General features: G+C 41.7%; 1 protein-coding gene across 1 annotated transcript; it reads left to right on the top strand.

The window, feature by feature from the left end:
- The first annotated feature begins 883 nt into the window (after nt 1-883).
- On the top strand, nt 884-12,464 carry LOC139740532 (lactase/phlorizin hydrolase-like). The gene is made up of 10 exons (XM_071651119.1): nt 884-1,191; nt 2,726-3,200; nt 4,306-4,552; nt 5,107-5,424; nt 5,884-6,067; nt 6,628-6,632; nt 9,171-9,402; nt 10,118-10,592; nt 11,093-11,663; nt 12,139-12,464. Exons 1-10 carry the CDS (start codon nt 884-886, stop codon nt 12,462-12,464), a joined length of 3,141 nt encoding a protein of 1,046 aa, XP_071507220.1.
- The last annotated feature ends 64 nt before the right edge of the window (nt 12,465-12,528 follow it).

Raw genomic sequence — 12,528 nt, 5'->3', positions numbered from 1 at the left:
ATACACCTAATGCAACATCACAGTTATGATTCTCCTACTTGAGTCACGAGAGTTAAGTGAACGATAGTCTATAAAGCGGGCATTTACTTTGACAAACACCAAATATCAGTCAAGGGATATCATTTCAAAGTTAGTTAGGATTATTAGTCATCCTCCAAGAAATATCATGAACGGAATACGCTTTGCTCCAAGTCATACATGCATCGTGCCCAGTCGAAATACAGCGTCTGGGTTCCACGAGCTCAACAGCGGCCAAGTTCGTATTTTGTTTATGTTACTTTGGGTTTTTTTAAAGGAGAGGAGAGGGGGTAAACGTGAGTGAAATAAAATCTCTTAGTAGAGATGATTATGTGTAAAAAAGAAAATAACACTTCTGATAAGCAATTGTTATTATGCCAATTTGAGGAATTGAATTTATTCATTTATTTTGTTGTTGATGCTCCTATGCGGCACATAGTTATGGTTAGATGCAGGTTGATTAGATGACATCTCTTATTTTACTCACTCGTAGGAGCATACAATAAGACTTATAGTATAAAAGCTGTCTGACTTGACAGCGCTCTTATACACCATTCGACAACGACACTCAAAATGCTTCTCGTTTACGAGAATGCTGGATGACGGTCAGTGCGATAAGCCGTTCAATGTCTAGGTCTCGTGAATACCATGGAAACTAAGATGGCTAACCAGAATTGCATAATCCAACGTTTGCATGGCAAACACGGCAGCCTATATGTTTCTGGTGGTGATTTTTTTTTCCTCTCGAAGGAAGAAAGAAGGATACTATACAGTGTAGTAGGCCTACATCGATAAATCTGCACCCCCGTTAAAGATTTCGTGCAATCTCTATACTTCACAAGTGTCCTTGGGCAGTATAGCCACGATGAAAACCATGGCTGTGGAACTCCTCAAAGTTACCGCGTTCCTATTCGTCGCATCCGTGGTGACCGGCGAAGACACAGAACCCGAGTTCGTCTACCCGACCCGCTTCAACGACCCCGTCAGAGACGCGTTCCTGTACGGAACGTTCCCCGACGACTTCGTGTGGAGCTCGGCGACGTCTTCTTATCAAATCGAAGGGGCGTGGAATGAGGACGGTAAAGGTGACAGCATTTGGGACACCTTTACACACGAAGGGGGCAATGTCTACAACAACGACACGGGTGATGTGGCGTGCGATAGCTACCACAAGTGAGTCTATCTGTTTGTTTTGTGTTTGTTTGTTTGTTTGTTTGTTTGTTTGTTTGTTTTTTATAGGTTCACGTAGGGCCCTAAAATTTTTATCCGATTTCTCGTTATTCGTTGCCATTACTGATATTTCTTCATTTTCTGTAACTATCATTGATAAGTATAATCTCAGTATAATTTTGGCAATATTTGATTTCGTGAGTATTAACTAAGCAGTTTGAACACCGCTTGACAGAAACTTAAGCTCTTTATGAGCGTATAGAAATATACAAAAGCAGACAAATCCTTGAAAAAAAAGATCATACATTAAAGTAGGTTAACTAGTGGTACCAGGAATGAGCATAATGGCGGTTACAAACGCTAAGCTGGTCGGATTGTTCCACTTTGAGAAAGGGCAAAATAACGATCTATAAAGAATTACGTCATCTCGTCACGTGTAGAACCTCGTGACTCTAGTACTGATGGTGAACACCTTACCTGAAGTACACTCGTCATTTAGAATTACGTGATTGTTTGTCCCAGACATACACTGAGAGAAGTAGTTTTAACTCCTCCCCTTGTTAAATGCAACTTTGACCGAAAACTTTAATTAAGATGTACTAAATCCATGTGCCCTTTGTTCTACTTAGTTTTCAGTATCAGCTTAGGAGCTGGAACGTTGTAATGTTTTTATTTTTGTTTCAAGGTGAAAACTGCTTTACAAATCATCCTCCCCGAAATAAATAAAAACAACAACAACATAACAAACACGTCTCACATACTTAGGCACATAAGGAGGAGGAACGCCTCAGACTGCCACAATTGAAAATGAAAATGTTGTAGAAACACTGATATTACAGCTAGAAGACAATATCATGGTATAAAAATGCCGTAACAAAGTTCGTGTATGTGTTTGGGTTTCACACTAGGCAAATGAGGCCCATGAGTTCGACATTAGGGAAAACAGCCCACAAGTTTGACATTACAACAAGGGTTTAATGTGTCGGTCTTGTGGGCCTTGTTTGCTTAGTGTCGAGAAGTAATATAGGCTGTATGACTCCTGGGCTGTATGACTCATGGGTTGTATGATTCGCGGGTGTCGAACTCGGGACGTGCACCCGGGCAAAACTGCTGCCTCCAGAGAGCTCGAACCATAGACTTCACTTATTGATGGCCATAGTCTGTCTCTTCCGGACAATAAAAAGGTTACCGAGTACACTCATGCAGTCTTTATCCATTTAGCGAAGACGGGTCTTTTAAGACTTTGCTGCTATGTTGCATAATTACACCAGGCTGATGGAGATTTGGATAGGTTGACAGGTTGACAAGTATATTTGGAATGTGGACAGATACATCACCGACAGTAACGTGCAGTGTCAGATGTGGATTCTGTAAAAGAAGTACCCCATAGTATTATATTGTTTGATCATAAATCTTATCATAATTTCTCAGCTATTGCATGTTTGCAGTGTATTTGTCTCAATGCCATGGTAACGCAGAATGTCCATCACCTATACTTACTCGACATGCTAATTGTTGTTTTACGGCGCATGTGCAGATACAAGGAAGATGTTGCGTTGATGAGTGCGATGGGTCTGAAGTACTATCGGTTCTCGATCTCCTGGCCGCGAATCCTTCCCGACGGCACCCTCAATCACGTTAACGAAGCCGGCATCTCCTACTACAACAACCTCATCAACGAACTCCGCGACAACGGCATCTCCCCAATGGTGACCCTCTACCACTGGGATCTGCCTCAGGCTCTCCAGGACGTCGGTGGCTGGGCCAACGAAACCGTCATTGAACACTTCAACGACTACGCCGAATTGTGCTACCAGAGGTTTGGTGATCGCGTCAAGCTTTGGATCACCTTCAACGAGCCCTGGATCGTCACACTGCTCGGCCATGGGATCGGCTACTTCGCTCCTGGCATCGTCGAAGACGGGACGACGATATACGTTGTGGCCCACAACATTATAAAGTCTCACGCGCGGGCATGGCACACTTATAACGACACGTACCGACAACATCAGGTAACATGTCGTTATGTTTAATAGATTGTGTCTCCATGGGTGTATGCGCGTCGAAGGGGGGGGGGGGGGCGCTTGGGAAAAATGAAGTCGACACTGCATGGGGTTGTATAGTACACACATGATACATTACAGACATTATGTATCGAAGAACCTATTTGTAACTATTGAATTATCATTTCACTTTTACGTGACCACTAAGGAAACAATCAAACAATGAAACTTTAAGGCCACCCCCCCCCCTCCCCCACCCGGACGCGCTAGCAAGTGACTGCACAATGTCTGGCACAGGTGGCAAAACTACTACAGCCGGGGATTCGAACAAGGGACCTCATGATTGATAACCAATCTTCTTATCCACTGGGCTGCAACAGCTCATCCGTCACAAATGAAAGAAAGAAAAAAAAAAGAAAGAAAGAAAGGAAGAAGCAATCAACGAGTAATAGAAAAAGAGTATAATTGCGTCTTAATCTTGAATAAAGGTTGATTTCATACAAAGTCGTCATGATGATGGTAGTTTTCATCCCCTACATGCTTCCTCGTCGTCCGACAACACGAAGATTCACAGATCCCATAAAAATGATCATAATATCGAGGGCGCTATTGGTAGGTTTCGGATAGAGGGGACTCGAGTTTTTGACAGTGTCATCTGTACGAAGCGTCTGATTACCGACTGTGCATCCGTCGGCACTGAGCAATGACCTCTTTGGGAAGTACAATAGAGATAAAGAGATCAGTGGGGATCAGTGGCACTATGGCGGTATGATGCTTTGTTAGGCAAGCATTCAATAAAATCATGCATGCCATGTTGTGACTTGCTGAAATCCAGTTGGCCAAACTTCTTTCATGGATGGCTCTGGTTTCGGATTTAATATTCAACGAAGTAATGGTCGAAGAAAAAAGCGTGATGAATGATTCTCATCACAACTATGTCTGTTTTGTTTTTGATTTGATCGGTGTAAAATTCTATTTTGCTACAGTAGTAATTTGTTTGTTCACATTGCAGCTCGTAAAGTTTATGGAGCAAACGAACAGGAAGCATTATTTATCAATTTGTGTGACAATTTGTTGTAAGGTTTCCAACGTTTGTTTGTTTGTTTTAATACAGAATGGACAAGTTGGTATCACCTTGAATTCCGATCACATCGAGCCCTTCGATCAGTCCAATCCCGCGCATGTCGAGGCAGCGGACAGGGCGTTACAGTTCCATTTGGGCTGGTTCGCGAACCCCATCTTTGTAAACGGGGACTATCCCGAAACCATGAAAGCCAACATAGCCAACAAGAGCGCCGCACAAGGGTTCAGCGAATCGCGTCTTCCTGCCTTCACCCCGGAAGAAAAGGAATATAACATGGGTATGCCTGAAACTAATGACAACTCACTGTTTTTCGTCTTTTGAAAATGCTTACATGCTGTGTGTGCGCACGTGTATGTGTGTTTTGATGATTTGAAATCCTTTGAGCAGGCAATGGGAAGCCAAATATCGACTTTAACAAGATATCAAATCGACAAGTGATAATAATTCCATACTAGCACGACTAGCCTATAGCAATATACTCATGGATTTTTACCTAACCACGGCCAAATTTGTCTCGACCGGCGAAACCTATTTGTTGATGAAAACGGTGAAAGTGAAGGCCTTGGGAATATTTCTCCCTGGTCTATTGAAAAAAAAATGCCAGTCTGACCACCGTGCTTGTATCAAACAGACGAAAGGTCATCGATTTGTGTTTCCCTAACTTACAGATGTTGAAACGTTTACAATGATAAAGGCATAACGTCCTCGATCTTAAGTTAGCGCCGTAAGATCAGAAGTGATATTCCTTTTTACTGTTTATCACACCTAAATATAACGACAGCAAGCGCACATTGGTATTAATGTTTTGATTTATTTTGCCCGCTATGATAGGTACTGCCGATTTCTTCGGTCTCAACCAGTACACCACCCTCTACGCCAACGACACACCGGAGGACTACTCCAGTCCTCCCGGCTACCTCAAGGATCGGAATGTCCTCACCTTCGTCGACGAGAACTGGGAGGTCGCAGGGTCGTCGTGGCTGAGGATCGTGCCCTGGGGCATCCGAAACCTCCTGAAGTGGATCCACACGAACTACCACGTCCCCATCTACGTCACGGAGAATGGCGTTTCTACCCATGACGTGTACGAACTTGATGACGTCATCAGACAGAAATATTATCGCGCCTACATCGACGAGGTCCTGAAAGGTAACTTTGATCCAAATGCCAACTTCATTGTAAAATGCTGAAAAAATAAGACACTTTAACAGCACTTCAGTAAGATGGGCAATTGAAGTTTAATCTTTATGAAAGAACGACATTATGTCAGGCATTGTATGTAAATGAAAAATATTACTCACTTCGAGTCAAATAGCACAGAGCAATGGACTGTTTCTGATTAAATCTTTTTTTCTTCGATAGAATAGATAGATAGGTAGGTAGGTAGATAGATAGACAGATAGATAGATCTATAAATCAATCGATCGACAGAAAAATAAAGCGGAAAGAAAGAGAGAGAGAGAGAGAGAGAAGAAGAAGAAGAGATAGAGAATCTCTGCTAACTCGCAAATTCATCTGAGCTTCAATTACAAGCATCTGTAATAGGAAATCGACGTATTTTACATCTCTGAAATCTGAGTGCGTATCGTTTCACTTTGCCACACCCAGCTATTTATGTAGACGGGGTCGATGTGAAGGGATACACGGCCTGGTCGCTTCTGGACAATTTTGAGTGGGCTTCGGGATACAGCGAACGTTTTGGCATGCACTACGTCGATTTCAACGACCCCGAACGACCACGAGAGGCCAAGCAATCTGCCAGAGACTACGCTGAGATCATCGCTAACAACGGGTTCGTCAGGAAGATTTCAACGACCACTATTCCCGACCCGACAACAGCAAGTGCGCCATCTATTGGTGCTACTTGTGTAATCATTGGTGTGTGGGTGTACCTTTTTGCAATGAATTTCATATTTTGAGCCTTTGTTTAACTCCTTAACTCAACAGTGACTAAAGTATTGGAGAAAATGTATTTATTGTGTATACAATATGCTTCACTGAAAATATGAAGTAAGAAGCAAATCCGTTCACCTCAATAACTTCTTAAAGGAATTCACGTTTATATACTTCTGCATATTACTTAGGTCTATATAACTTCACTAGTAGCCTCTTTATGCTGGGTTGTATGTTTGTTAAATCAATTTGATGCAGTTTCAAACGTTGTCTTATCCAATAATTGCTTTTATAAGAGCCCAGGGTGTAAGGTTGAGAATACATTCATTTTTGCAGCTCAGATCAAAATTAAAGCTCACAATGTATCATGATGTCTCTTTCTGGAATTCCTCACTTGGTGATTGTGCGCGTGTGGTGTGTTCGTTTGCATGCGGTATAATTTCGGTACAACCACTGGAGTTTCAGTATGTCAATCAAATCACTAAGTTTACGAATAAAATTGTTCATGGTTTTAATAATGATAAGGGAGTAATTTTACGTCAACAAAACCAGCCAATGGATCCAACGAGTAAACATTGCATTGACAATTATAAATGACAATTATATATATATATATATATATATATATATATATATATGAGAAAGGAAAGAGAAATCGGTGCGTAGCTTTGACATCATTATTCCTCTTAATGTTCCTCCTTTTTCGGAAAAGCGCAAGAGTTGAAAAATTGGTCTCCGCCGGGAATCGAACCCGGGTCTTTGGCACGGAACGCCAACGCCTTAACCGCTCGGCCACAGAGACGTCATAGCGATTCAGGCAGATCCAAGCTCGAATACCCGACGGACCAACCCTTCAACTCTTTATATATATATATATATATATATATATATATATATATATATATATATATATGTATATATCATATATAATATATATATATATACATATATATGTATATTATATTCATATATATACACATATATATATGTATATATATATACATACATATATCTGAAGAGTTTAATCGAAAAACTATAGCTAAATCCATTTTTGTTGAGTTGAGATATTTGTGATTAAAGCTGCTAAAAACAAATAAAATAATAAGAAAACACAGGATATTTCTAATCATAACTTCTAGAATATTCAATGTTATGTTACAAGTAAGAGATTACTAGCCAGTTTGATTTTGCTCGATCTGATGATGGACCTACTTTGAAAATGAAATGGCGCTTAGACCATTTTGCAAGAAAACTCTTCATATATATATATATATATATATGTATATATATATAATAATATATATATAGTATGTACATAATATATATATACATATATATATACATATATATATATATATATATATATATATATAATTACAAAACACTCACATAATACATATTTTACAGTTATGAGAAAATACATTATTTTCATTGAACATTATTAACATTTACGGTATAGGACCGTAGTGGGTTATCAATAACCTTTTCTTCAACAAAATGTCCTCTTGACGCATTTCTACGTGAAATGCGACATGACCGGACGAAAGGCATGGTTATTTTGCTGGAGTTTAAAAAAAGTGATATTAATTTGTCCTCTCGAGACGCCAACAAAATGAAGTTGCAGCAACTTTTAATTCGCAGCTATGAGACTTTTGTAGGACCAAAGGTGAATTAATATAGGCTATAGATACAACTCGGCATCCTCCGCGATTTGATTCGTCATTGATGATGCCATTACAATTCACGATGACGATCTTGGTGGTGGCAGTCTAATGATAGTGATGATGTCGAGGACAAAATTCTTATTTTTTAACGGCATTAATTCACACATCATTATCATACGGTACATGGCTGTGATTCAAACATCGCAGGTATGCCTATATTATACGTAGGCCTAAATAGTTTGCATCATTACAGGAAATACCTATGAATTTCGGCGAAAAAAGATCATTTTTTTCGTTTCACTTTCATGCTACCGATAGAAAGTTGCTTGTTCTCATTTTCTACTAGTATACTGAATAATATCAAGTCATCCACAGTTTTGTTTACATGATCATAAGACATTTAGGCCTATTAAGATATAAATCAAAATGGCAATGCTCGCTAAGCATATGACGCTCTGTCGTACTTCAGGAGTTCAGAATAGGCCTTTGGTGTGATAATATGAAATGAAACATTATAACAGAAATAAAGACGTGATCATACACAGGCAGACAGAAGGTATAAACGACGTGAAAACTCCGTCACCATTAAGAAATAACAATTCACCATTACCCTGGTTTCTAAAGTTAACGTTAGTATAGATTATAGAATCTGATGACATGAAGCATTTTACTGAAATGTGTCTCATATTCCTCGAGATAATAATAAGCAGTCAGAGAAAAATGAGGCACAAACGAGAAATACGGTTTGGTTTCCTATCACACAACAGTGATGAACTTTGAATACTTCGAACTCTACACCCACAGCAAAGATGAAGGAGAGTCTATCACCTGTACATCATCAAACGAACATTTCCACAAGAATAAACCGTAGCTCCATGTCATGGTAAGAATAAAATTTACATTATAATAAGACATAAAAAGATCAGACACGGACACAGAAAGGCTAAGATGGCCACCGATAAGTAAAAAACACCAATGAAAGATGAACAGAGTAAAAAAAACACACGAAAATGCATGATTGGAGTCTGTTTACCATGTGGGTCAGGTGATGCCTGATAACATTTAGTTCTTAATCCGCCTCAGCAAGCGGACGAGGGGGCTGATTACATTACTTAAAGTCGTCAGATAAGCGTAGGCAACAGAAGAAGTTGTCTGCATACTATTAAAGATTGCATAAAATAGGTAACACTGAGAACCCGTCACCTAGACTTCCAAGCAGGTCAATCCCCTAATACTTCACTGTTGGGCCCAGACCCATTGATTTCGATAAAAAAAAAATGGGGGCCCCGTTTCGAGTATGCGTGATTTTCCTGACTGTATCTTGGTCGATGGCGGCAGGCGAGCCGGAGTTCGTCTATCCCGATGTCTTCAACGACACGGAGCGAGACGCCTTCCTGTATGGCACCTTCCCCGATGACTTCTTGTGGAGCACGTCGACGGCCGCCTACCAGATCGAAGGCGGCTGGGACGCCGACGGGAAGGGGCCGAGTATCTGGGACACCTTCACACACGAAGCGGGAAACATCGCCAACAACGCCACGGGTGATGTTACCTGCGACAGTTACCACAAGTAGGATTTAGTTTTCTTTTTGATACTGTAATTAATTAAAAATTTTGAAGACACCACCAACAGCATAGGTTTATACGTTTATCTAACCATGGACCTACAACGTTGTAGGTCCATGATCTAACACAATCGACTCAGATGACACTTAGATAGCAGAGGTGGTCGTACGCCGGTTCTGTTTATATTATCATACTAATTATGATTTATCAACGACATAAGTTTCTCATGCATATACAGGAATATGTTTTTGTGATAGCATCACTGTCTATATACGTTGTGTGTTTCTCTTATGTTTCTATCCGTCTCACCCGACTGATGTACCTCTCTAGCTACCTGTCAGCTATGTTAATGTTAGATGTACCACTGCGTTTATCAGTGCGTGATTTTTCTTCTTTGCTCCTATGGTCTTGTTATAGATTTATTGTAGGTTGTCTATCTACCATAATGTTTTGTGAAATGGAAGCTATAGCTACGCAACATCTTTATTGTTCCCACATGTAGCTTTATAACTTCAATGAATGGCATGCATTCTGATATCATGATATCTTATCAACGTGGTTCCATAAAGGGAAGTGTCAACTTTCTTAAAAGACGTTTATGTTTCAGCACGACGACCCTACCCCAACACCCCCCCCCCCCAAAAAAAGGGGGAAATATGAACTGACGTCCATGCAGAAAACCTCATTCCCATGCATGTCATTTTGTTGTTACTTTTAAGGTACATGGACGATGTCGACATTATGACGGCGATGGGTCTCAAGTACTACCGCTTCTCGATCTCCTGGTCTCGCATCCTACCAGACGGCACCACCAACTACATCAACGAAGCCGGCATCGCCTACTACAACAACCTCATCAATGCCATGAGGGACGCCGGCATCGCCCCGATGGTCACGCTCTATCACTGGGATCTCCCCCAGGCCCTTCAGGACGCCGGCGGGTGGACCAACGAGTCTTTGGTCGAGCATTACGATCGCTACGCCGAGTTGTGCTTCCAGAGATTTGGCGATCGGGTGAAACTCTGGATTACTTTCAACGAGCCGTGGGTGGTGACCATGCTGGGTTACGGCACTGGAGAATTCGCTCCCGGTATTCGAGAAGATGGCACAAGCACGTATGTCGTTGCGCACAACATCATAAAGGCTCATGCTCATGCTTACCACACGTACAACGATACCTATCGCAAAATTCAGGTAAAAAGCAAACTGGCACGTGAGTGTGAGGACTTATGATTTAATTGCAAGTTACTCAGTTGTCTGAGGAGCCTGTTGTCGGCAACCGCTATATCAAATTCCAAGGTGCACTGTATTTCACGTGCAGCATAACCAACTATATAACTGTGACAGATAGCCATATTTTCCATGAAAAAAGCTTTATCATTTTCGTCAGCAATCCCATGTCCACATAAATTTCTACCCCGATAGTATCTTTATATGCCAAGAAAATTGTAGATCAAGAAATGCAAGATTGGTCACGCAACGACATCAACAGCTTAGACATGTATTACCTGACGCTAAATAAACATGAAAACTGATTAAAAAAAACAAGGGTAAGTATGAGTCTCTCATAGAGCATAAAGAAGGGATAAGCGAAGATCGTCATGCTTTATTCAACTTTCATTTGTAGTGTTCGTGTAACTCATTGACAAAATTGCAACGCAAACAATTCTTGATCAATATCACTCTTTCCTAAGGGCGGACAAGTCGGCATCACCCTAAACTCCGACTACTTCGAGCCCTACAACCCCAACATCACGTCTCATCGAGAAGCTGCCGAACGAGCCCTCCAGTTCAACCTCGGCTGGTTCGCCCATCCGATTTTCCTGGACGGCGATTACCCGGAAGTGATGAAGTACAAGGTCGCCCAGAAGAGCGCCGCTCAACCTCAGTTTAATCAATCTCGTCTTCCGGAATTCACCGCGGAGGAGAAGGCCTACATCAAGCAGACGGCAGACTTCTTCGGACTGAACACCTACACCAGTAGTCTTGCCCTGCCAGTGCCAGAGGTGAACGTCTCTTTGCGCGTTAGCTACTGGCTGGATCAGGATGTTCTCTCGTTCAAAGACCCCGCCTGGCCCAAGACTGCCAAGCAGTGGTTCAGCATCGTTCCCTGGGGGATCCGACGACTGCTGGGATGGATCCACAACGAGTATGGCGTCCCCATTTACGTCACAGAGAACGGCATGGCCACCAATGACACGAGTGACCTTAACGATGACGTCAGGGTCAACTATTTCCGTGCCTACATCAATGAAGTCCTCAAGGGTAATATTATAAGAGTGATAGTACTTCAAATGAACTGAGCTTGATTTTGAACAATAATCAACTTTCGTTGATTGGTAACTTTAACGTTTAACTTAGTATAAACAGCAAGCACTCCTGGAGAAATCAAGACTGACGAACAAGCCTCTACACCACACTTAACTATATTATGACAACCATTAACTTTAATAAACAAGACTTTTCTCAGCATTGAACTAATATCACAACTTTACTATCTGCTTCTTTCAATAACTTTAGTGATAAGGTTCATGCAGAGGGAAAGATTTATTATCAACTTGGGGTTATAAAAACGTTACCCACAATCTTGAAAAAAGTGCACCAAATAATAAAGGGAATGGAAAGGAGAACCGTTAGACTCTATAGGACCTGCTCACGGTACTCTCATCACTGACACTTCGGGCATTGTGCAGATCTAAGTTTCGACTCAGTTTTGATGTGTTTTCCATTCTTCGTCTAGCTATATCACTGGATGGCGTCGACGTCCGAGGCTACGTGGCGTGGTCGCTGATGGACAACTTCGAATGGGCGATGGGCTTCACCGAGCGATTCGGGCTCCACTACGTCGACTTCACGGACCCCGACCGACCCCGCGTGCCGAAGAAGTCGGCGAGCTTCTACGCAGGGGTCGTCGCCAATAAAGGATTCCCAGAAGTAAGCTCGACACAAGCACCCACTGACATCTCGACTACGATGACGAGCATGATCCCGGATAACGGGTCGAGTGCGCACCGGATCGCCATCTCGACGTGGGCTGTGATGACATCGCTTTTCGTCAATCTGTGATATCTCGTGAGGAGGAGACATCCTTGACGACGACTAACGCACAGTGTCCGCCATCTTCTATAGA

This window comes from Diadema antillarum, unplaced genomic scaffold, assembly GCF_040938485.1.
Source record: "Diadema antillarum isolate AM-2024a unplaced genomic scaffold, OU_Dant_1.0 seq00000858_RagTag, whole genome shotgun sequence".
NCBI lineage: Eukaryota > Metazoa > Echinodermata > Echinoidea > Diadematoida > Diadematidae > Diadema > Diadema antillarum.
Note: the sequence above shows the minus strand (reverse complement) of the source record. Positions and strands in the feature narration are given on the sequence as shown.

Coding starts and splice junctions, on each gene's coding strand:
- LOC139740532 (XM_071651119.1), top strand. CDS start 884: ATGAAAACCATGGCTGTGGAACTCCTCAAAGTTACCGCGTTCCTATTC. Junction 1,192..2,725: donor GCGTGCGATAGCTACCACAA/GTGAGTCTATCT, acceptor GCGCATGTGCAG/ATACAAGGAAGATGTTGCGT. Junction 4,553..5,106: donor AGAAAAGGAATATAACATGG/GTATGCCTGAAA, acceptor CCGCTATGATAG/GTACTGCCGATTTCTTCGGT.